The sequence below is a fragment of the Clarias gariepinus genome, chromosome 11 (assembly GCF_024256425.1).
Source record: "Clarias gariepinus isolate MV-2021 ecotype Netherlands chromosome 11, CGAR_prim_01v2, whole genome shotgun sequence".
Taxonomy (NCBI): domain Eukaryota; kingdom Metazoa; phylum Chordata; class Actinopteri; order Siluriformes; family Clariidae; genus Clarias; species Clarias gariepinus.
The window spans coordinates 33,890,424-33,912,988 of record NC_071110.1 but is presented as its reverse complement, the minus strand read 5'-3'; the positions used below and the strand labels follow the sequence as shown (position 1 = coordinate 33,912,988).

At 43.5% G+C, this 22,565-nt stretch overlaps 4 protein-coding genes across 4 annotated transcripts; 3 read left to right on the top strand and 1 right to left on the bottom strand.

The window, feature by feature from the left end:
- The first annotated feature begins 4,127 nt into the window (after positions 1 to 4,127).
- Positions 4,128 to 7,240, top strand: kbtbd3 (kelch repeat and BTB (POZ) domain containing 3). Its single transcript, XM_053507744.1, has 4 exons — positions 4,128 to 4,175; positions 4,691 to 4,924; positions 5,130 to 5,295; positions 5,795 to 7,240. Exons 2-4 carry the CDS (start codon positions 4,698 to 4,700, stop codon positions 7,229 to 7,231), a joined length of 1,830 nt encoding a protein of 609 aa, XP_053363719.1. The 5' UTR covers positions 4,128 to 4,175; positions 4,691 to 4,697; the 3' UTR covers positions 7,232 to 7,240.
- Positions 7,241 to 10,384: 3,144 nt separating this feature from the next.
- Positions 10,385 to 10,536, bottom strand: LOC128533703 (sarcolipin). The gene has a single exon (XM_053507997.1). It carries the CDS (start codon positions 10,493 to 10,495, stop codon positions 10,397 to 10,399), a length of 99 nt encoding a protein of 32 aa, XP_053363972.1. The 5' UTR covers positions 10,496 to 10,536; the 3' UTR covers positions 10,385 to 10,396.
- A 5,835-nt stretch (positions 10,537 to 16,371) lies between these two features.
- Positions 16,372 to 18,893, top strand: sfrp2l (secreted frizzled-related protein 2 like). Its single transcript, XM_053506872.1, has 3 exons — positions 16,372 to 17,163; positions 17,318 to 17,398; positions 18,278 to 18,893. Exons 1-3 carry the CDS (start codon positions 16,614 to 16,616, stop codon positions 18,589 to 18,591), a joined length of 945 nt encoding a protein of 314 aa, XP_053362847.1. The 5' UTR covers positions 16,372 to 16,613; the 3' UTR covers positions 18,592 to 18,893.
- A 668-nt stretch (positions 18,894 to 19,561) lies between these two features.
- tomt (transmembrane O-methyltransferase) lies at positions 19,562 to 22,310 on the top strand. The gene is made up of 4 exons (XM_053506873.1): positions 19,562 to 19,583; positions 21,027 to 21,304; positions 21,406 to 21,602; positions 21,793 to 22,310. The coding sequence occupies exons 2-4, from the start codon at positions 21,043 to 21,045 to the stop codon at positions 22,111 to 22,113; spliced, it is 780 nt and encodes a 259-aa protein (XP_053362848.1). The 5' UTR covers positions 19,562 to 19,583; positions 21,027 to 21,042; the 3' UTR covers positions 22,114 to 22,310.
- Positions 22,311 to 22,565: the final 255 nt, after the last annotated feature.

The window sequence follows — 22,565 nt, the reverse complement described above, 5'->3', positions numbered from 1 at the left end:
TTTTGGGGGGCTGTGGAACGAATAATTTGAGTTTCCATTATTTCTTTGGTTTACAAGTCTTTTGAAATACGAGCCCGCTTCCGGAACGAATTATGCTTGTAATCCAAGGTTCCACTGTAGCAGGAGATTATATAGCAAGAGATTATATAGAGAAATAAAGGGAGTTTTTACTCACAGAACTGTGTTCTGTTATCATAGACACAATCTAAAGTCCCACTTTAACTCGAACGCCCATCATAAAACTAATATTAATATTCATATTTTTGGTACTTATTGTTTTAAGAACTCTTAATTTTTTGTGTGTTTATTTATTACTTTAAATCAGGCTAGACCAGAGGGTGACTGTACATCACTTTCAAAAATGTTTAGGCCTCATGGCAGCTGCATCCACGGTGATACCTTTGGGCCTTCTGGACATGAGAGCTTTTCAGTTGTGGCTAAGAGCCAGGGGATTTCATGCAAGGGCCAATCCCCAAAGGCAAATAAGAGTTACGTGCAAAGGACAAATTGGTCCATGTGGTTCAGACCCCGGTTCCTGACATTGGGTCCGTTTGCACCTTTAATTGATAGCGCCCTGTTGGCTGACCAGAGTGTGGTTCTTGGACCTAATATCCCTCCTCGACGGCTCACCGTGGGTGATTCCAGTGAGGAGGGATCTTCTGTCTCAGGTGCAGGGGACAATATTTCATCCCTGGCCCAAGCTTTGGAACCTTCACTGGCTACCTGTTCAGTTTAGAATTAATTACAAAATAGTATTACTTACATACAAGGCCTTAAATGGTTTAGCTCCCACATACCTAACCAGTCTTCTGATACTCTATAATCCACCACGTTCCTTAAGATCACAAAAGTCTGGACTTCTTGTAATTCCCAGAATTTCAAAATCTACAAAAGGGGGTAGGGCTTTTTCATATTTAGCTCCAAAGCTTTGGAATAGCCTTCCAGACAGTGTTCGGGGAGCAGACACGGTTTTCCAGTTTAAAAGTAGACTCAAGACGCATCTCTTTAATCAGTCATACACGTAACTCATCCCATAACCTCATACTCCAGTACATCTATCCCGAATGGCTGAACTACGCTAATTCTCTCCATCTGTTCTGTACTTTTCTACCCATCCCGAGGCATCTGGAGATTGTACCAGCTTTAGTAGACAAAGGCCAACCCTGCGAGGATCCTGAGGCATCCAAAGAAAGACCAGCTCCAGATGAATTCTGCTTCATAATGGTTGGAGCTACACATCCTGCTCCTGTGCTCCAGACCCCATCTGCCCTCTGCACCTACTGACTCCCTGTGCTGAACTGGACTTCATGTTAATTTAAAGAACTTCTGTTATAACTTTCGGCTGCACAACACACATGATGTTATTTCTATCTGTTATCACCCAGATGAGGATGGGTTCCCTGTTGAGTCTGGTTCCTCTCAAGGTTTCTTCCTATTGCCATCTCAGGGAGTTTTTCCTTGCCGCCGTCGCCGTCACCCTTGGCTTGCTCATCAGAGACATTTCATTCATCATTCATTAATCATTTATTTATTCATCTCATTATTATCTAGACACATTTTTCTCACACATACAGTACACATTTTTTTTCTTTTCTGTTCAAGTGAAATTGAAAAAAAATGAATTTCTTTAATTTTTGTGACGCTGCTTTGAGACAATGACTATTGTTAAAATCGCTATATAAATAAAATTAAATTGAAAATTGAAATTAATCTAGTGGTGGAGAGAGAGAGAGACTATATTCTCTTAATCAGATTGATTCTCTTTATATATTTTATAAGGAATATGTTACTTTTATTTCCGCCATGTTTTTGTAACAGCTCTTGTAGATTAAACATATTTAATCAAATATTTTTGCTCCAGAGAACAAGGAATTACCACAGTCACATTTACCATGCAGCTGTTCTTAGTGTAAAAGGATCTGCATTATGGTTTTCCAAGCCTCATATGGTTTATACACAATTCAATGTTTTTGAATACCAGGTAAGTGACTAATCTGTTATCACTTCTTTAGAGAAATTGCGCACATCACTATTAGAGCGTACCTCTACATGTGTGTGTGTGTGTGTGTGTCACGGTTGATCGATTACAGATGAGGCAGAAGTGCAGAGGTTAAGACATTTAATAATATAAAGAAAACATAAACAAAATAAACATGAAGCTATGTATTAAAGTGACTCTAAACAATAACATGAAGCATGTTTAACAAAAAGACAGGTAACAAAACAGTAGAAGTACAGAACTGATGCAAGACAAAACTAAACTAAAGACATGACTATTTAGAACTAAACTAATTAGCAACCTGTGACCGAGGTGCACTCTGGGAAATGGAGTGCAAACAACACAAAGTCTCTTGGTGCAGGGCGACCTCTAGGGGTTACTCCTGACAGTGTAAATCTATAATAAAAGAAAGTCAGTGATAAGCATCAATGGGGATTTTATCAATCATAGATCAAAAGGGGATTTAACTATTTAGATTTAAAATAAAATGGGATTTAACTAAACTTCAGTATAGAACCCCTTAAGACACCTTTCTCCTGTTACCTGTCCTGTGATGAGTCCCTGACCTCCAGAATTACGACAATTTGAACTAGATTGGTCCAAGACAGTTCTAGAGTCCAGGTCATTCTCAGTATATCTGAGAACACATTTGTGTCTAAAACAGCACACACTCACATAATAATATGTAATTAATAATAATATTAATAAAATTTACTGCTCCTGACAAGGGGTCGCCACAGCAGACCATCCGGTCCGAACACACGAGCGTGGCACAGGTTTTACACCGGATGTCCTTCCTAAGGCAACCCTCCCATTTTATCCAGGCTTGTGAAATCACATGATAAAATCAGACATTGGGTATAAAACTCCCAGCTCAGTGTCTAAACTCAGGTAAGTAAATGTATCAACAGTCGCACTAAATAATTTGATATATCAGTACTGAAGGTGTCATTTTAATGTCCATTTCTAATGATCAGGTGTTAAATCACTGTTTATAACTGCTCAAGCGCTCAGTTTATATATATATATAATTTTATTGTGTCTTCTTTACATTTAACAAACATATATAAGCAATATAAGCATTATGTTCACATATTATTACATCGGAAGGGGAAATAAAATACAAATCAAATAACAAGATAGATAAATTGAAATGATTATAATAGAGAGGAGGAATTTAGTTTAAAAAGTCCTTGTAATGTTTTAAAATAAATTCTCAAATAAACCTTGGCATGGCATCTCTTGTCCTTATACTGATGTTGATCCACTCAGTACAGATTTTCAACTTCAATCAAAACAAAAGAAAAACATTACACTGATGAGTCGTTCATGAAGGTTTTGTTCTTTTTGAACGAGTCTTTAAAGTGACTCGGATGAACGAGTGACTCGGAGAGTGATTCATTCATGGGCTACTGGGTGCGCATGCGCAAATCATCGCAAACCCTACGTGTGTTATATACAGGAAGCAGGAATGAGGAGTTACCTTTTATTTTATTAATATAAATATATAATATATTAATGTTGTGTATGTAGACGTGTTGGGGGTCTGTTTATTACAAGTGAAACATTTTATTTTGTTTCTGATAATAGAACGAAATGAACTAAATGACTAAAAAAAAAACTGATGAAAGAGATTCAAAGAACCGATTCACTAAAATGATTCAAACTTCACATCACTGATAATATTAATGAGCCAACCGGAAGCACCAGAGAGTGCAGGTCGATTATTATTATTATTATTGTTGTTGTTGTTGTTGTTAAAGGGCCATAAACACATAAAGATTTAAGCAAGTGGAAGCGCCTTCCTTTAACCCGTTACATACCTGATACATTCAAATAGATCAAAGAGACTCCACACATTCCACTAATGTAACAGAAGTCAGAGATCAGCTTCCTATCACTTGAGATAAATGATGTGTATCATTTTAAAGTATATTTCACTAACATTATTATTATTACCACAGTTTTCTCTCAGAGTAATCTCAGGTGTTTATATAAAACTATTGCAGTGAATCTAAAGAATTTCATTCTAAAGTGTCCATTTCTGCACAGTTCCGCCAATTGCTGCAGTGACGTCATCGCCCCGCCCACTTCCACCGCGACCCAGTTCCGTATCTGAATCTGACGTCATTTCCGCCCTCTCCAGTCGGCACGCGCTGTCTGTGGTGCTGAAACGGTAATGTAGAGCGACTCTGTTCTCTTTAACTATAAACCTACAGTGAGCGCGTGATTTATTTAACCGGTTTTGGATTCATTGCATTTCTGTGACTGAGGTGCACGTCCTGATCCTCACGGCGATCCCTTTAGATGTTCATTCACATCATATCATCAGGTCTAAGGGACAGAACACTGCAGTCTGGGATCACAAACCTGTTACAGTGTATAATTACACAGGTGTGTTCAGAGCGGGTACTGTGTATACTGTGTACAGTGTGTGTGTGTGTGTGTGTGTGTGTGTGTGTGTCCATGGTGCAAACTGTGGCACGGAAACCATTAAATTTCAGATCACTCTCACTGAAACACTAAGCAAAAGCTCCATGCTGTGATTGATTTTCTGTCTTTCTCTGACTTTGAACTGTTTCTATACAACACTGGTATAGAAACAAAGGTATTATAAACAAGGAAAGTAGGTATTAAAAAAACATTAAGAACTGTTGCAGTGTAAAATGTTTCTGTTTTCTGGTTCCTCAGAGTCTCCATGCTGATGGATGAGGAGTGTGTGTCAGGTTCTGTCCGGCCGGAGTGTAACAGCACCTCGGGACAGCGTTCAGTGCTGCTGGTGTGTGAAGGTCATGCGGATCAGATCCTCACAGTCCTGCGCTCGTTCCGTGACAGAGGCCTGCTGTTCGACTTCCACATTCGTGTTCAGGATGAGGTGGTTCCATGCCATCGCTGCGTCCTCGCTGCCTGCAGTGACTTCTTCAGGTTAAAAACATCTTACCGTCACTCAGTAGTGAATACACTTAGATTTAGAATTGTTTATTAGCTTTTATTAGCATTTTACAACCGAAAATAATTATCCTGAAGCAACTATCATTAAATGAAATATGAGCTCGGCCTCTTTCTGTAACCCCCGAGTGACACGTGAATGTCAGCAGCAGTTGGTTTCTTGTCTTTGTTTCCACCACAGGGCCATGTTCGAGGTGGACATGCGAGAGCGTGATGACGGGTCCGTCACACTCAGCACTCTCTCTCCGCAGGCCGTACGCAGCTTCCTGGACTTCGCGTACTCGGGCCGCGTGGAAATCGTGGAGGAAAACGTCGACATGTTTTTCCAGTTGTCGTCTTTTCTACAGGTGACACTTTACAAAGAGCTCGCGGCTAGTGTGGGATCAGATCAGCAGTGCGCGCGGGATTAATGATCCGGGTCCCGAACACTACTGAGGGCTCCAGCCTTCATTAAACCATAAGTGCTTTATAAACTGTCACTTTAAAGTCACACTGATAGTAGATTTATTTCTTGTGACTAGTTCATAATTGTTTTTTTATTTTATTTTATTCCTATTTTTTTTTAAGTCTACATTATATGTGATTATTTAATGAGAATTTTCATTCCTCTCTTTCTCACCATCACAAACTCTCCACTATGTGAGAAACTAAAGAGTTATTTTTCATAATAAATGTACCTATAAATGATCTCATCTCTAAAACCTTTGCCATAACACACAAAAATAATTTATTTAACAAATCTCTATTGCTATCTGCGCTGAATAATTAAACCCTTTCCTGAGTATTTAGTGTGATTTAGTTCAGTTCGTTAATGTTAATTATTTGATGATTAATGTGTGTGTGCAGGTGAGCGCGCTCTCTAAGGCCTGCAGTGACTTTTTAATCCAGATGCTCGATCTCTCGAACTGCCTTCACCTGTTGTCTGTCGCCGAGGGTTACGGCTCATCGCACCTTCTGGACCGAGCGACTGAGTTTGTGATGACCAACTTCCACGCGCTCTCCTCCAGTCCAGACTTCCTGGAGATGCCTGCAGGGATCCTGAGACGCTGCCTGGCTTCAGATTCTCTCAATGTGCCGGATGAAGAAAGTGCGCTGCGATCGCTGATCCTCTGGACTCGGCATCACCTGCGATTTCGGCAGGGTTCTCTCCCTGAGCTCCTCTCACACATCCGACTGCACCACCTCCCCCCTGCCAGGCTGGAGGAAATGAGCCGGTCCGAGGCACTGATACTCAACAGTGTAGAATGTTCCAGAGCAGTGACGAAAGCGTTGGCACAAGCGACAGAGTCTGAAGGTCTTTTTCCAGACGCCCGTCCGTCCACGGTGTCCAGCTACGTCTACGTGCACAAAACCGAGGAGAACGGAGAGAAGCGCCACACATTCTGCTACCATGTGGAAACAAACCGCTGGCTCCAGCTGCCACCTTCAGAGCTTGCTGACCTCCCAGGCTCATCTGTTACCAGTTTTGGAGAGAAGCTGTTTGTCATGGGTGGATGCCGGGGCAAATGCTGCAGGACGGTGAGACTTCACATTGCCGAGCCTGAGCACGAGGCTACAAAGGAAGCGTGGAGCTACTGTCCTGTCTCTGGCCAGTTTGTAGAAATCCAGGCCATGCGATATCCTCGAACACTGCATGTCTCTGTTTCTGCCCTGCACCACATTTACGTCATAGGCGGTAAAACTCTGGGAAGCCACGGCCTCCTGGATGTGGAGCGCTTTGACCCACTGGGCCGCACATGGAGGTCTGTGAGTTCATTACCGCGCCGGATCTATTTCCCAGAGGCAGCAGTGTGTGGCGCCATCATCTACATTCTAGGCTCAGAGATGGAGACCTCCGATGCCTTCAACCCGTCACTGGACTGTTTTTTCCGCTACGATGCTGAAGCTGATCAGTGGTGCCAGCTGGTGGCAGAGTTCGGACAGTTCTTTCATGCCACGCTTGTTAAAGCTGTGTCTATTAAGAAGACACTCTACCTGTGTGACCTGTCCACATATAAGGTGTACAGTTTCTGTCCAGAGACGTGTGTGTGGAAGGGTGAGGGATCTTTCGAGTGTGCGGGCTTTAACGCAGGTGCCGTGGGCGTGCAGGAAAAAATCTACATCCTGGGAGGAGACTACTCTCCCGATGAGGTCACGGATGAGGTGCAGGTTTATGACAGTGGGAAGAGCGAGTGGCAGGAGGTGGCGCCGATGCCGTGTCCATTAACTGAGTTCCACTGCCAGGTGATCAGCTTTAACCGCTACAGAGACCCCTGGAGACCCAAACCTGCAGAGATACAATAAACATACAGTCTTATGGTAAGTCCTGTACTTACTAACACACTCTCACATTCTTACACACATTCAACTACAATGTACATTTATTTATGTAAAAACACACACACACACACACACACACAGCCCAAAAAAGTCACAGCCTAGATGTAATTAAGTGAATAGTTGAGTCCGTGTCCACACGTAGCCGGGTGGGATTTTCCTCTGCGGTTTTGTCCTTTCGTCCAAACGCTAACGCGGTTTCAATAAAAACTCTGTCCAAAGTGAAGATGTTCCAGAACTCCGTGTTCAGTGGGGTTGTGTGTGTACAGACGGGGAAACTGAGATTTTGGCTTGTTGTAACGTCACCTTGTGTGCCGATGATGTCATCGTCTGTGTGCTCGTCTCCTTCATTTGACGTCAGCTTTGTTTATGAAAATATTTTGTATAATAGTGGACGTACGTACAGTAAACCAGTGACTGTGTTAACAATGCGTACTGGACTGTTTACATGCGTGTACACACCCACACACACACACACACACAGTTACTCACACATTCCGTTAATGAACAGAGGAGCCTGAATGTCCTACGAATCTCATTCCACACAGACCCCACAGACAGCGGCGGCGGTTTTGTCCGAGACTCGTCGGACTTCTACATGGTGGAACCAGTAATGACGTTTTGTCTAGGCTTCTGATTGGCCCCCTGATGATTAGAGAGGCTCCTAACACGGCGTTTTGCGTTTCCATGTGGAGAAAGATATTTTTGAAACGTAGGTCGTGTGGACGCAATTATTTAAAAAATGAAGTAGAAAAAAAGTTTTTAAAAATACCTGGCTAAGTGTGGACATGTCCTCAGTGTCTTCCACTGGACAATAACTGTGATTGATACGTTCAGTTTCAGCACGTTATTAAACCCTGACTGATGCAGTCAGAGCTTCAGGCCTATCCTGTGGGCGTGGCTAATGTGTTCCTCTGTTTCAGAAGAGTCTAATTATTGTCCTGCATCAAGCAAAGAAAACAGATGGACTGGGTTACAGTCCAACACATTAATAGACTCTGAAAGGACAGAGCTGAACCCGTCGTCTTCAAGGAATAAATGTGTCTGGAAAAACATCCTGCATGAGCGTAACGGAAAACACTTAAACATTTACTGATATTATATTATGAACAAACAACAGTAGAATTTATATTATGTTTAATAATGAAAGTAAGATTATTTTCACACACACACACACACACACACACACACAGTGTGATGAGAACTCTAGGACTAAACATCTGTGTGTCCATAAGAAAACCACTTGTTATTGAGACTCATTGGAAAAAAAGTCTTCAGTTTGTTAGGGATCATAAAGACTGGACTTTGGAGCGATGGAGAAAGGTCATGTGACCTGATGAGTCCAGACTGATCCTATTCCAGAGTGATGGGCGTGTCAGGGTGAGAAGGGAAGGACATGAAGCGATGCTCCCATCATGCATAGTGTCCACTGTACAAGCCTCTGGAGACAGTGTTATGATCTGGGGTTGATCAGTTACTCAGGTCTAGACTCAGTAACGTTATGGGGCAATAAAATGAAGTCAGCTGACCACCTGAATGTACTGAACCACCAGAGGATCACATCTATGGAGGGTTTCTTCTTTACTGATGGAGTGGAGTATATCCCAGGAGAGAGCGTCTCTGGGAGCATCAGGAATCATTTACACACATGAACTGGACACCACAGTGTCCTGACCTTTAACCCCAGTGAGAATCTTTGGGACGTGTTGAAGAAGGCTTTACTCAGCGCTCCGACTCTTACGCCATCACTACGAGATCCTGAAGAGAAATTAATGCGACTCTGGGCAGAAATAAATGTTGTGACGTTCCATAAGCTTATTGAAACGATCTTACACTTTATTACAGTCAGGACGGAAGTGGAGACACAAGGCAGGAATATTCTACTCCAAACTGAAATGAATGAAATCCAATAATGAAATGTGAGTAAATTAGAAGCTTTAATGATACATTAGTCAGATGTTTGAATGTCAAATCATCAAGGTTGAGATTTTATATGTATTGAATAATATAATAAAACTAAAATAACTATAAGTAAATATATATAATAACATGACATGCCCCCCCCCCTGCACTTTTGACCTGCTGTTTTACACCTTTGCCGTTTCCGTGTCTGGTGTGAAGGTGTTCAGTGTTTATGGGTGTCGATTAATAAAACACTGCTCATGAAACCTCCAGCTTCTCTCAGTCTCCATCGTTCCACCTCCAGTTTTCTGTGGCTTTTATAAGATACAGCTGTGACTAATTAGAGACTATTTCTAGACGAGGACTCTCTACTGTTACAGGACTCTGAGGACAGGGAGTCTCTCTGTACTGATCAATCAGTTCTGGCTGATCAGTGATGACTTTAAAGCCCTCAGGACAGAGATGGGTTCATCCTCTGGTAAAATGTTTTTTGTGGTTTGACGGCGAGCGTCTGGTCTCAGGATTAAGTGTCCTAGTGAACTGAGGAACTCAGGACTGTGCGATAGTGAGTGCTGTGAACGTAGTGACAGAAATAATGCAGATTCAGGAAGCAATGAAGTACGACTCAATGTGGATGATGATATGGGTGTGATGATCTCATCATCTATAACACTATATCCTGTGTACAGGGTCACGGGAGGGTCAGGAGACCTGAGGCGGGGTACACCAGGGACGGGGTGCTGATCTATCACAGGACACACACACACACACACACACCCCGAGGTGGGAATCGATCCCTGACCCTGGAGGTGCGAGGCCACAGTGCTAACCGCTACACCATCGCGCCACCTGAATGTGATGAACTAATGTTAATTATTAATTATATTGATTGTTATATACAGTATGAAATGGAAAGTGTTGATATTTATTCTAAACACTGCTGTGACTCAGACACACACTAACACATCGTTCCTTTTTATTGGAGGCACAACTTTAAAAATGAGTAAATTTGAGCAATGATTTATAAAGTTTACACATTCTTTGGATATTCAAATGATTCACAAGTTGTGCAGACGTACATAAGAGCAGGAAAAATACTCAAGGGTCACTTTTGAATTATTCATCTTATCAGATGTAATCAGATCTTAACCACAACATTTGGGGCGCGGTCAGCCTGGGCTGATCCTGGCAGCCGGTTCTCCCACATGCTCTCGCTCCGGACCGGGCGCTTCACGCCTCCTGATAGGACCTGACGAGCAGCCACATGAGCAGGACTGTGATCAGCACTATCATGAAGTTCAGAAAGAGCTCCTGTGTGGATCGATCCATTTCTCCCAGGCGAGGGGGCGGGGCACAGCGGGGGCGGGCCGGGGCGGGTCTGGAGGAGAGAGCGGGGAGACGATTTATTCATTTAAACTGTTTCACATCACGCAGGAAGAAAGAGCAGCATGAACTTTAATAAAGGCTTTTCCCAGAGCTGAATTCACACATCAGAGAGGGCTTGTGTCGGAGCCACGCCCACATTTAAACCGACCAATCACACTGAAGTCTTAATTCTCTCCTCTCATCTGTCCAACTGTTTCACACTGACAGCTCTCTGGCCTTGTTTCACCCTTACATAAACACCAACACACACACACACACACACACCGATCCCCCCCCCCACACACACACACACACAGAACAATGCTGCTGTTATAATAATAGTACGTGTAGAGGCCGTGAGCAATAAATAGTTGTGAATATCTGAAATTCATAAAGTCTCGTCTCTCTACAGCGTCTACGTCTTTATATATTTAAAGACATTAATAACAGTATTAAAGAGTAAATACACAAAACCTCTTCATTCACTTACTGCTGAATAATAACTAATAGTCGAATAATAATCTGCTTTTGAGGACTTTAAAGGCTCCTGACTGGCTGAACTTTCTGCAGATTTTTGTGAGAATTTCTGCAGTTAAATAAAAATAACTACAAACAGTACTAAAGTCGTTTTTGTTCAAATTACACACACACACACACACACACACACACACAGATTTTGGCTCAGATTTTTTAAAGCAAATATAGAAGTTATGACTGAGACATTAAAATCTATCAGTGAGATAACACACACACACACACACACACACACACACACAGGTGATGCTGACCTGCTGAGAGACTTCTGAGGTCACTGACGTCTAAAGAAACAGAAATCGTCTCGTTTGTTTCTTTTGTTGTCTCTCGTCTCTTATCTCGTGCAGATCTCGGTGTCGCACTGAAGCTCTGCAGAACTTCTCTCCCTAAAAGTACTCTGATGATGAAGCACCTCCCCGATCCTCCTGTCACTGAGACATTATCAAACACTTATGCCAAGAGGAATTAAATTCTGTGTGTGTGTGTGTGTGTGTGTGTGCTTACATGTTTACAGTGTTAGACTTGGACAGATTAAATTGATGAAATCACATGACTGCTGATTTCCATCATTTCTTTCTGACGGTGTGGCGGCGGCGGCGTGTGTGACATCACATCTCATTACTCCGCCCCCATTTAAGAGACAGTGACGTCAGCGCTGAACCTGGTGGAGCTTAAAGCCACTTACATAAACAACAAAAGCAAGGGAGCGTGAAAGCTTTTATTTCACAGATATGTATAAATATACACAAAAATATACCGTTTCATTTCCACATACGCGGCTTTTCTAAAGTCTGAACCGTTTCCACACTGACGACGTGAGACACTTCAGTCTCTATACGTTTCTCATCACTAATGCTTTGGTTTTATCTTTAATATTTAAGTACGCTTTGTTTAAATCTGATAAATATGAGTTCTTACTAAACACGTCAGGACAGAGAGATGGCGTAATAAAAGCAGGTCATGCTACAGAAGGAAAGGGGCGGGGCATGTGGGGTTCGAGGTGTTTCCGATTCGTATATATTTAATCTGGATTATTTAAGAACAGGAAATAATTTGTAACTTTTGTTTTGTCTAACGACACGTTTTGTCTGATATGAAGTGATCTGATTTAATATTAATGTGTTTTACGTCTTAAAACCGGCCACAGGTTTAATGTAAACATGTATAATAATAATTCTTCTTATTCAGTGACTCGGGACATTAAAAGTCTCTTATGAAGCGTCTTGATGTCGTCCTGTGATGGTGAAATGCATCGGGCTAAATCTTTAACATCTCCTGTTTCTGTGTTCTATATTTAACGCCTCTATTTGTCACGTAGAAGCTTAGGGAAGTGTTGGCCTTCATCAGACATCTTAAAATGACAACAATATTTACTGAGCACTGATGATGAATAAAACATTAATGGTTTAAGTTTTGAAAAACATTTCTGCTGAAGGACGAGGATCCTGACCGGAACGTTCCAGACGAGGCAGATGATCGACGCTCGCCTTCGCCTGCGGGCTCTAAACACTATAGATCTGTAGAAGACAAACAGGTACATAAACAAATGAAGGCGCGGCCAGTGTAGAACTTCACATCATAAACGGAGCATTTCTTCTGGAACGAGTGTAAACTTGAGTCTCTGGAACGATCCAGAAGGTCTGGCAGCTTCAGCTCACAGCTGTTCACATCCCTGACCCAGATAAAGACTGAAAATAGACTTTACATGATTCCTCCGTGTCAAACTCTAAACTGGGCTCGCACAAATCTTCATCATTTTCACCGCTTTAATGTTTACGGGTCCGGTTCCGTCCCGGCGCCGTCTCACTGATCCATTCTGATAAAAGCTTTTAAATTACAATTCTCTTCATATTTCTATATTTGGACGTCGTCACTGTGCATGTTGTTGTTTCTGAAGTTAGTGTGGGACAGTGAGGAAGTGTAAACACACACACACACACACACACACACACACACACACACACACAGCTCTGCCCTGGTAACAGTACAGATCTCATCACGTCCTCACTGTAATCTCACGTACACAGTCTGGCACACACACGCAGAAGCGGCACGTAGTTCCTGTAACGTTAGTCAGCAGCAGAAAAGGTCTGAGAGCCTGGAGACACAGAGACAGGAAGCATGGACGATATACTACACACACACACACACACACACACACACTGCAGCTCTGTTACAGAGGTGTGTAAATGAAAAATGTGATCTTTCTAGTGATGTTATATAAGATCAAAGTGGGGAGTCACATGATCTAAAATTAGTGAAGGGAGGAGACTAAAGGACATCAGAGACATGAGACACTGATTCCAGTCCTAAAGGGGTTTTAGTGTTTCAGTAACCAGTTCATTTACTGGTCAAAAGCATCATCACATCACAAAACACCAAGAAGCAAATAAATACAGTGAGTGTGTGTGTGTGTGTGTGTGTGTAGAGGGGTGGCGCGGGGCTTTGCACTGAGACCTGCAGGGCCCGGGTTCGATTTCCTCCCCTTGGATGGTGTGTGTGTTTGTGTATGTGTGTGTGTGTGTGGAACATGTTCTCCTCGTGCTTGGTGGGTTTTCTCTGGGTCCAGTTTCCTCCCACAGTGCAAAGTTATGCAGATTAGGCTAATTGGTGTTCCTAAACTGCTCGTAGTGTGTGTGTGTGTGTGTGTGTGTGTGTGTGTGCCTATAGAGAATGAGTGAATGGATGCGATGCAGTGCAATGAAACTGCAGGTATTTAAAGCTACACACAACACTAAAGAAGAAATGCACACAGTAACATAAACAGAGGCGTTAATTAGGTGACGGGTGTGAAACAGGTGTGTGTGAGCAGTGAGGCGTGGGACGCGATACGCGATGATGTGGCGACCCCTAGCAGGGACACGCCCGCGGATTACAAAGCACTTTGTCTGGTTACAGTTTCAGACGTCACACACACTTCAGCATCACACAGCGAGTGTTAAACTCATCTTTAAACTGACTGCGTTTGAAATGAAATATGACCCAAATTTAACTGAAGTTTTCAGAATAAATAAAACGTTTCTGTGGTTCTGGTGCTGTTGGGTTCAGTTTCAATCACCATCCAATTAAATAACAGAAAGAACAAACAGGGTGAACCTGAGGCAGGTGTGGAGCTGGAGGTCTGTGGAATCACAAGACACACACACACACACACACACACACACACTCCAGGAGTAATCTATAGAGAAACGAGGAGAACATCAGCTCGTCTGGTCTCACACGGGACGTGTCAGAATTTTAAAAAGCATTTCACCCTAAAGATATTTCTCACTAATTGAGGGAACGCCGCTCTGATTGCGACACCTGTCACTCACTCTAACCGATCGCTGCTGACGTCTCAGAGATGGTGTTACATGGCTTAGATTCTTTCTTTGGATGTGTCAGGAGACGGGACGAGGGGACGAGGGGACAAATGAAGTGAACATGACACGTGGAGTGAAGTTTAATGTTGTCTTGGTCTTGTGCCAGGAAATACTTTGGAAATGTTTTGATGCCTTCTGTCAACACACAGCTCTATACGTGACCTCCACATCAGAACAACCAGAAACATGACTCCGTATAGAGAGCGGCTGCTTTCAACACACACACACACACACACACACTTTTAGTATTGGATACATTTACAATCCAAAATATATGGCGAAATTGACTCCTTGAATTACCGATGTTTAAAGAATAAAATAATATGTACTTGGCATGAAATTCGTTGGTGTGATCCAACGCTCCAGAGACTTTCAGGATAAAAACTATTTATCGTACAGTTTCCACATGATCACATCATCAGATCACATTGTGTACGTCCCCATAGTCTGGCCTTGGCCTGTTCCCTCCCACCAGCCGGCTCTTCCGTGTCCTACAACAGCTGTCACGTATGGAGGTTAACATGCGAGACACGTGACAGGAACACATGAAGTTAACCCGAGATTCTCACAGTGTGTGTGTGTGTGTGTGTGTGTGTGTGTGTAAATGAAAGCACTATCTGCTACATACTGTACTGGACATTAAATATTAACTAAACAGGTTAACATTAGGGTTCGATATGACAAATAAATGAATTAAGATTTTATCCTTCATCGTTTCCTCTTCAAGGCCCTTCTCTGAACTTCTCGTAAAAATATTTGCCCGGCATCATCGATCCTTCCTCTTATTGTTCTTTTTACTGTTTGAAACAGATCTTTGACTGTGTAACTGAAATAAATTTGTAAACAGGTTAGCGCATGTGCTAGCTGCAGGTTGTAAAACAAGTAAAAAGTAAGTTGTGCCTTTGAAGCATGCTCATGGGGGGTTTTATTGACCCGCAGCAAACTAGTGAGAATTACACACTCCTGATTCCACAGGATGTCCCAGGGCATAAAGACACCCAGGACGTGAGCAGGCTAGATCTTTAACCTTCCTTCCTTCCTTCCAGGTTCCTTTAACCTGAGTTAAAAAAAAAAAAAACTATCACACAGCATCCTTTATTTTATAGAAATATCCTGGGTTTAGGGAGAAAACGTTTTTATTTAACTTATTCACTCACAGTCACACTGATGACAAGCTGTCCAGATAAGATAAGTCCTTATTAATCCTAAGGGAAACTGTGGTTCTGCAGCAGCACTGTGTGGTTCCTGTGACATTAAAAAATGTCTTCTTTTATTCTGAGGGCGCTGTGGAGCGCTAGTTCACAATGAAAATCACCTTTTATCATTTGCATGTAGTGAGACACACAGAGACACAACATAGAAATGTACAGATAATAAAAAGTACAAGTGACTAGAGTTAAAATGTTAAACCTTAAAATAATCTGCTGATCTTTAATGTAAGATAAGATTTCCCTTTATTCATCCCACAGCGGGGAAATTTCTTATAAATTCTTATATTTCAGGTTAAGGCCACGTACATGTCTGTCTGTCTGTACAGCAGAACTCTCTGTCTAACTTATTAATACAAAGAAAAAGTAGATCAAAGGATAAAGATGAAGTTTTGTCTTAAAACCACTCCAGCGTGTTAAAATTCACTTATACCACTTCAGCGCTGTTATTTCAGCCAAAGTGAAAATATGAACTAATCCCAGTCAAAATATTCACTTTATCTTTTCTAATTAATATCTATTGGTGCAGGTGTTTGTTTACATTGAGACAGTAGCGCATTAGTAGATTATTTTACAGTAGATTATTAAATCCCACACATAACTGTTCATAACATCACTTTTACTCCACATTTAGATTCACTGATGGTGCAGATTAAACTTCAGGCAGAGATCTAAGAACTGCAGGAGATTCAGTAAAGTCTAGACAGACAGTTTTGTGTGATGCTGCGACAGACAGACAGACAGACAGACAGGTTCCTGATCGTCCAGTGTGTGAAACACAAACAAATCCCTGTAAGAATTCTGACTAATGTACAGACTAAACCTGCCTTTTATTTCTATAGATAATAAACCTAGACTTCTCCTGATTGGTCAGCACGCGGCCCCGGGCTGTGACGTGGCGGGACGCTATTGGACAGCCTGGAGGTGACCGTGTTTTAAGTCCGTGCGCGCGCGGCGGTCAGACCCGAGAAGCTCCAGATGGACTCGTGCGTCCCGTCGGTGCTCGCGCTGCTGCTCCTGCTCGGTATTTCCGGTACATCACCGGATGGTGTGTTGGACGCAGTGACGTCAGATGGTGTGTCCGGTGCGGTGGTGTCGGTGGAGCCGGGCAGCAGCGCGCGCTCTGTGTGCAGGCCCGTGCCCGGCGCGATGACTCTGTGCCGCGGTCTCGGTTACGCGCACATGCGGCTTCCCACGCTGCTGGGTCACGAGAGCGCGCGCGAGGCGCAGCAGCAGTCGGGCGCGTGGCTGGCTCTGGTCCATAAGCGGTGTCACCGGGACACCACGCGCTTCCTGTGCACGCTCTTCGCCCCCGCGTGCCTCCCCGAGCTCCCTGCGCCCGTGCGCCCGTGCCGCGGCCTGTGTGAGAGCGTGCGCGGCGCGTGCGCGCCGGTGATGAACGCGTTCGGGTTCCCGTGGCCTGAAGCCTTCAACTGCAGCCGCTTCCCCGCTCGCAGCTCCTCACTCTGCGTCCCCGGAAGTGACGTCACCAGCGGGGACCACGTGGGGCCCACTGACGTCATCCAAGGTTTCGTGTTGTTTCTCATTTTACACACTTCCGGTCTTACCTTGGTGACGTCACTAGCGGAGTTTTTCAGGTACAGAACTACAGTGAATTCTGGGTAATCAGGTGTGTGTGTGTGTGTGTGTGTGTGTGTGTGTGTGTGTGTGTCCATGCACAGGTACAGTGGTGTGTGAGGCATGCAGCCCGGAGTCTGAGGCCGAGAGGGAGATCGAGGAGAACTTCTGCACCAATCAGTTTGGTAAGACACGTGTGTGTGTGTGTGTGTGTGTGTGTGTGTGTGTGTGTAAGACGTGTGTGTGAGAGAGTAGGTGTTCAATTTTATTTGTATAGATCTTTTAACAATTGTCAATGTCGCAAAAGCAGATTTACACAATCAAAATAAATTACAGAAGTGTGTATGAGATGTGTGTGTGTGTGTGTGTGTGTGTGTGTGTGTGTGAATCAGAATGATCAGATCGTCCCTGATGAACGAGTCGAGGGTGACGGTGCTGAGTGAAAAACTCCCTGAGATGGTAAAAGGAAGAAACCTTGAGAGGAACCAGACTCAACAGGGAACCCATCCTCATCTGGGTGATAACAGATAGCAGGGATTGATCTGCACTCATACTGTGTGTTAGGAGGCTGGAAGTTCAGTAGAACAGGAGATGTGGAGAAGTTCATATGGAGTCCAGTTGGTTATGTTCTCCACGTGGGTTTTTCTCCTGTTATTCTGGTTTCCTCCCACGGTCCAAAGACATGCTTGTGTGTGTGTGTGTGTGTGTAAACTCCTTAAGATCAGTCTCTAAAAACAGTGTGTGTGTGTGTGTGTGTGTGTGTGTGTGTGTGTGTGTACATACAGAGGGGCCTAAAAATGTAAAAACACTTCAACAGTTATCCAGACCCTTTACTAAAACTCTAATTAAATTATAGCAGCAGTGTGTCGTATTACGTTTCCTCTAAAGATCGCCCCACCTACTGGTCCTGTCATGTGACCATCAGAAGAGAGGCGTATATTTTTCATGTTATGGTGTGTGCACATAATTTCGGCCCCTCTCTAAAATTGATTTACACAAACATTTATTTCCAGAGGCCGTTCTGTAATCATTTCCTGTCTGTTTTTCTGCTTCTCCCAAATAAGCATTCAGGCTTCAGATTGGCTCCTCCTCCCTGGAGGGGCGTGACCTGCGAGTGGAGCCTCAGGGGCGGAGTCGGGTCCTGCGGTGGGAAGGCAGCGAGTCGGAGCAGCAGGCGGCGATGCAGCAGAGCGCCCTCTGGCTGAGAGACGCCGGTAACTGCTCATGTCAGGCCCTGGATGGGCGGAGCTTGGGTCCAGTCCTGGCCCTGGGGAACATGGAGGACGGACGCATCGTCCTCTCCCAGCTCGTGAAATGGCCTCATCGCGAGAAGGAGCTGAAAAAGTTCATCAGGAAACTGAGCAGGAAGTCATGCTGACGTCCCCGCCGATACACGTGAAGAGGCGTGTCGATTTCCATCGTTCTGACTTAACGAGGAGAGAGTTTAATTTCAAACCTGAGGCCCGATAGTTTCTGATGTCAAGTGAAAAGAGAAATGATGGATTTAATTAGAAACCTTAGTAATTATCCTGCTAATGCTGTTAATATCAGCACTGAACTAATTCTAGTGATTTACTTTTACACACTGCTTTCAAAAGTGTTTTTCAAACATCACGATTTTAATTATAAAATTAATTCTAAAGTTCCTTTAATTTTATAGAATGTTTGAGTTTATTTCTGTGTTAAATTATCTCATTTTTATTAAAAATTTTTTTTTTTTTTTTAACCAAACTCTATTCCCCTCCAGGTTGTTGTAATATATTAGTGTAAACTGATACGGTGGTGTTCTCAATGTAAAACGTGTTTAATGCATTCCCTCACGTGATCATGTGACTTGTGTGAAGTTTTACACTGATGTGAATTATCCAATAAAAGCAGAAAATTTTAATCATTAATGTCTGTGTAACGAGGGACGGAACACACTCGGGTCGGTGTGCTCATCTCCTTCAGGACAGATGGACACACCCGCACACACCTTCATACGGGCTGGGGGGGGCAGGGTGGGACACACACACACCCGCGTGAAACAGTAACTTGAGCTCAGGCTGGATCCTGGACTGAGTTTAAGAAGAAAATGTTCATAACTGCACCGGATTTATTTATATATAGTTTTTTATTTATTTGTTTAATTCACATGGTGTAATAAAGGCCAAGGTGTGTGTGTGTGTGTGTGTGTTTTCTCAGAACTGCTTGGTGTAAGAGGATCACTGAGCTAATTAATAATTCAGAAATGGAAGCTCATTGGCTATAATGACTCCAGTTCACCACACACACACACACACACTGAAACCATTCTCCTCTCCATCTGTTTGCCTCATAGTCAACTGAAACATCAAGAAACTCAGAAACTGTAATTGTGACATTCTCAAGGTAAGTTGGGCTGCAGGACTGTGTGTGTGTGTCTGTGTTTGTGAAGTCAGTTGTTCCTACATCACTCCTCAGTCGCTGTATATTTTCTGTACTTTATGTTCAATAACACTGTCGCCTGGTGACAGACGTGTGTGTGTGTGAGATTTGTCTCATTAGAATCCCTACTATACGAATCCAGTCATGTTTATTTAAGACAGGAAATCCTTTAATTCATAAAGGTTATATAATTGTTTATTTAAGATTTATTTTGAACGCAGCAGCTCTGAGTGACGTCTAGAGAACCAACAGAACCAACACTTCCAACATCACACAGACAATAAACGCCTTGCTCATTAACAGATTACTATTAGTGGTTCAGGTGCGTCTCAATAAATTAGAATATCATCAAAAAGTTGATTTATTTTAGTAATTCAATTAAAAAAGTGAAACTTATTATATAGATTCATTACACACAGACCAACATATATCTGATATATTCTTTTCATTTTAAAAACCCAAAATTCAGAATCTCAGAAAATTTCAATATTAAAGACAAATAAAATAAACATTGGACGAATTTGCTGGACAGTCCGACTCTGTGCTGCCGGTCACTTCATGTGAATCGTCCACAAACTTTTGAAGGGCTTCATTTCCCACTCCATGTGAGGCCCGTTATCTCTGTTCCTTCTGCACGCTGAGAACCTCCGGCCCACAGAGACCATTTAAAGGCTCAGGAAACCTCCGAAGGCCTTTAGAGTTAATTATCTGATTAATTATCATAACTGTGACTGAAATCCTGGTTTACTGAGATGCTCCTGTATTAGTGTTAAATTAAACAGAGGTTCAAAAAAAGTGTTAAAATACATTTTAAGATAAACAAATAAATATATTAAAGTCTTGGTCAGCTGATGCGAATCAGTATGATGTTGGAGTTTTGCTCTTTAATTAGAAGAGAATTAATTAATTCTTGTTTATGAACAAAATATTAATTGACATTTCTGTATATTCAATTAAAATAAATCAAGAGAATTACGTCAGCCAATCAGACTCATTAATTAAATTCTGTTTAGAGAAAGAAAGAGCTGGAGCTCAGAAGTTTTTACACGTGTGTGAGTGTGTGTGTGTGTGTGAGGAGACAGTGAGCTGCAGTTTCACTAAATAATAAATAACATTTCATGATGGTCGTGGAGGATGTGAGCACGTGGAGGTGTGTGTGTGTGTGTGTGTGTGTGTCTGTGTGTGTGTGAGTCAGGTCGATGCTGAGGCTGTACGGGACGTGATCAGGTGTTTGTCCTGAGCCGTGGTGTTTAGGCGTGATATAATACTCACACTACTGAATCTGAACCTCTCTCACACACACACACACACACACACACAGTTTGTACACATGCCAATACTAAGTATTTAAGCAGCTCACTGTAACGTTAAGAGTAATACTGAACATCTCTTGGTATTGAACTGCAGCGGTGCATTGTGGGAAATGGTGTCCGCAGCCATCGCTCTGGCCTTCGTGCCGCTGCTGCTCACGCTGCTCATCCGGTACCGGTTCTACTTCGTGCTGTTCTACCGAGCCGTGCTGCTCCGCTGGATTCAGGACTTTATGACGGGCCTCAGCAGGGAGGAGAGGGTGTACGAGTACGTCCTCACACACGCCACGCCCGGAGATCCGGACAACATCCTCAACACCTTCGACCTCTGGTGCAGCAACGTCGAGTTCATCAGCCATATAGGACCTAAAAAAGGTACAGAGCCGGGATTCTCATCCTGGAGAATCCCAGACACACACACACACACACGTGCACGTCAATTAAGAAAAGGCTGTTAATAAGTTGGCATGTCTCAGGGCTGATTCTGGACCGTCTGCTGAAGGAGCTCTGTCCCCTGACGGTGCTGGAGCTCGGGACGCACTGCGGCTACACCACGGTGAGGATGGCTCGCTCGCTGCCCCTCGGCGCTCGGCTCTACTCAGTCGAGATGGACGAGAGGAACGCACGAGTGGCCGAGAAGATCATCCGACTGGCTGGTTACGACGAGGACACAGTAAGCACTCACACACACACACACACACACACACAGATATTTCAGATTAAATATACATGGAGTAAACACTGTGTACGTGGAAATGTCGTTCATTAACCCTAATGTGGGGTTCAGGAGAAGTTTAAACTTCACATTATTTAGACTCTTGGGGCAGCTTGACCTTTAACCCCTCACCCCTGTCCTGCTGCAGGTGGAGCTGATCGTGCGACCTTCTGACGAGGTGATTCCCCGCCTGCGTGAGGATTTCGGAGTCGAGCGGTTGGACTTTGTGTTCATGGACCACTGGAAGCGGTGCTACCTGCCGGACCTGCGGGCACTGGAGGACAGCGGGCTGCTGGGCGATGGCTCCGTGGTGCTGGCCGATAACGTGCTGTTTCCCGGCGCTCCCAGCTTCTTGCGCTACGTGCGTCGCTCCGGCCTCTACGAACACCGCGTGCACCGCGCAGCACTCGAATACATCAGAGGGATCCGTGACGGAATGGCCGAACTCGTGTACCGCGGCATCAAGTAAAGGACACGCGCGATCCGAGCACCGAGACACGGAGCACGAGCTCTCGGTTACTGCGGCTACACGAGAGACCGCGTGATCACGCAGGAACCAGAACCGAGAAACACCATCATCAAACTGCAGATTCAAAATGCACAAGTAACAAAACCATAAAATTTTTTCAGAAATGTCAGTAAAACTTTCCTTTGAATAAAATAAAGCTCTCGATACAGAGAGATCCGACTGCAGACTTCAACAGACTCGTGCACAAAAATACAGATTTTACAATAAAGTCAATTTTATGCAACAAAAATTATGTTTTTCACCAACAAACTGTTATCACGTCACAACCCTCTGAGCCGGTTAGCTAACTTTAGCTTCAATTTAGTTTCGCCATTAAAAAAGTGTTTTGTGGGGCCTCCGAGTGGCGCAGTGGTAAAGTGCTCGCCCTATCGTACCCTCTCACAGCCGGAGGT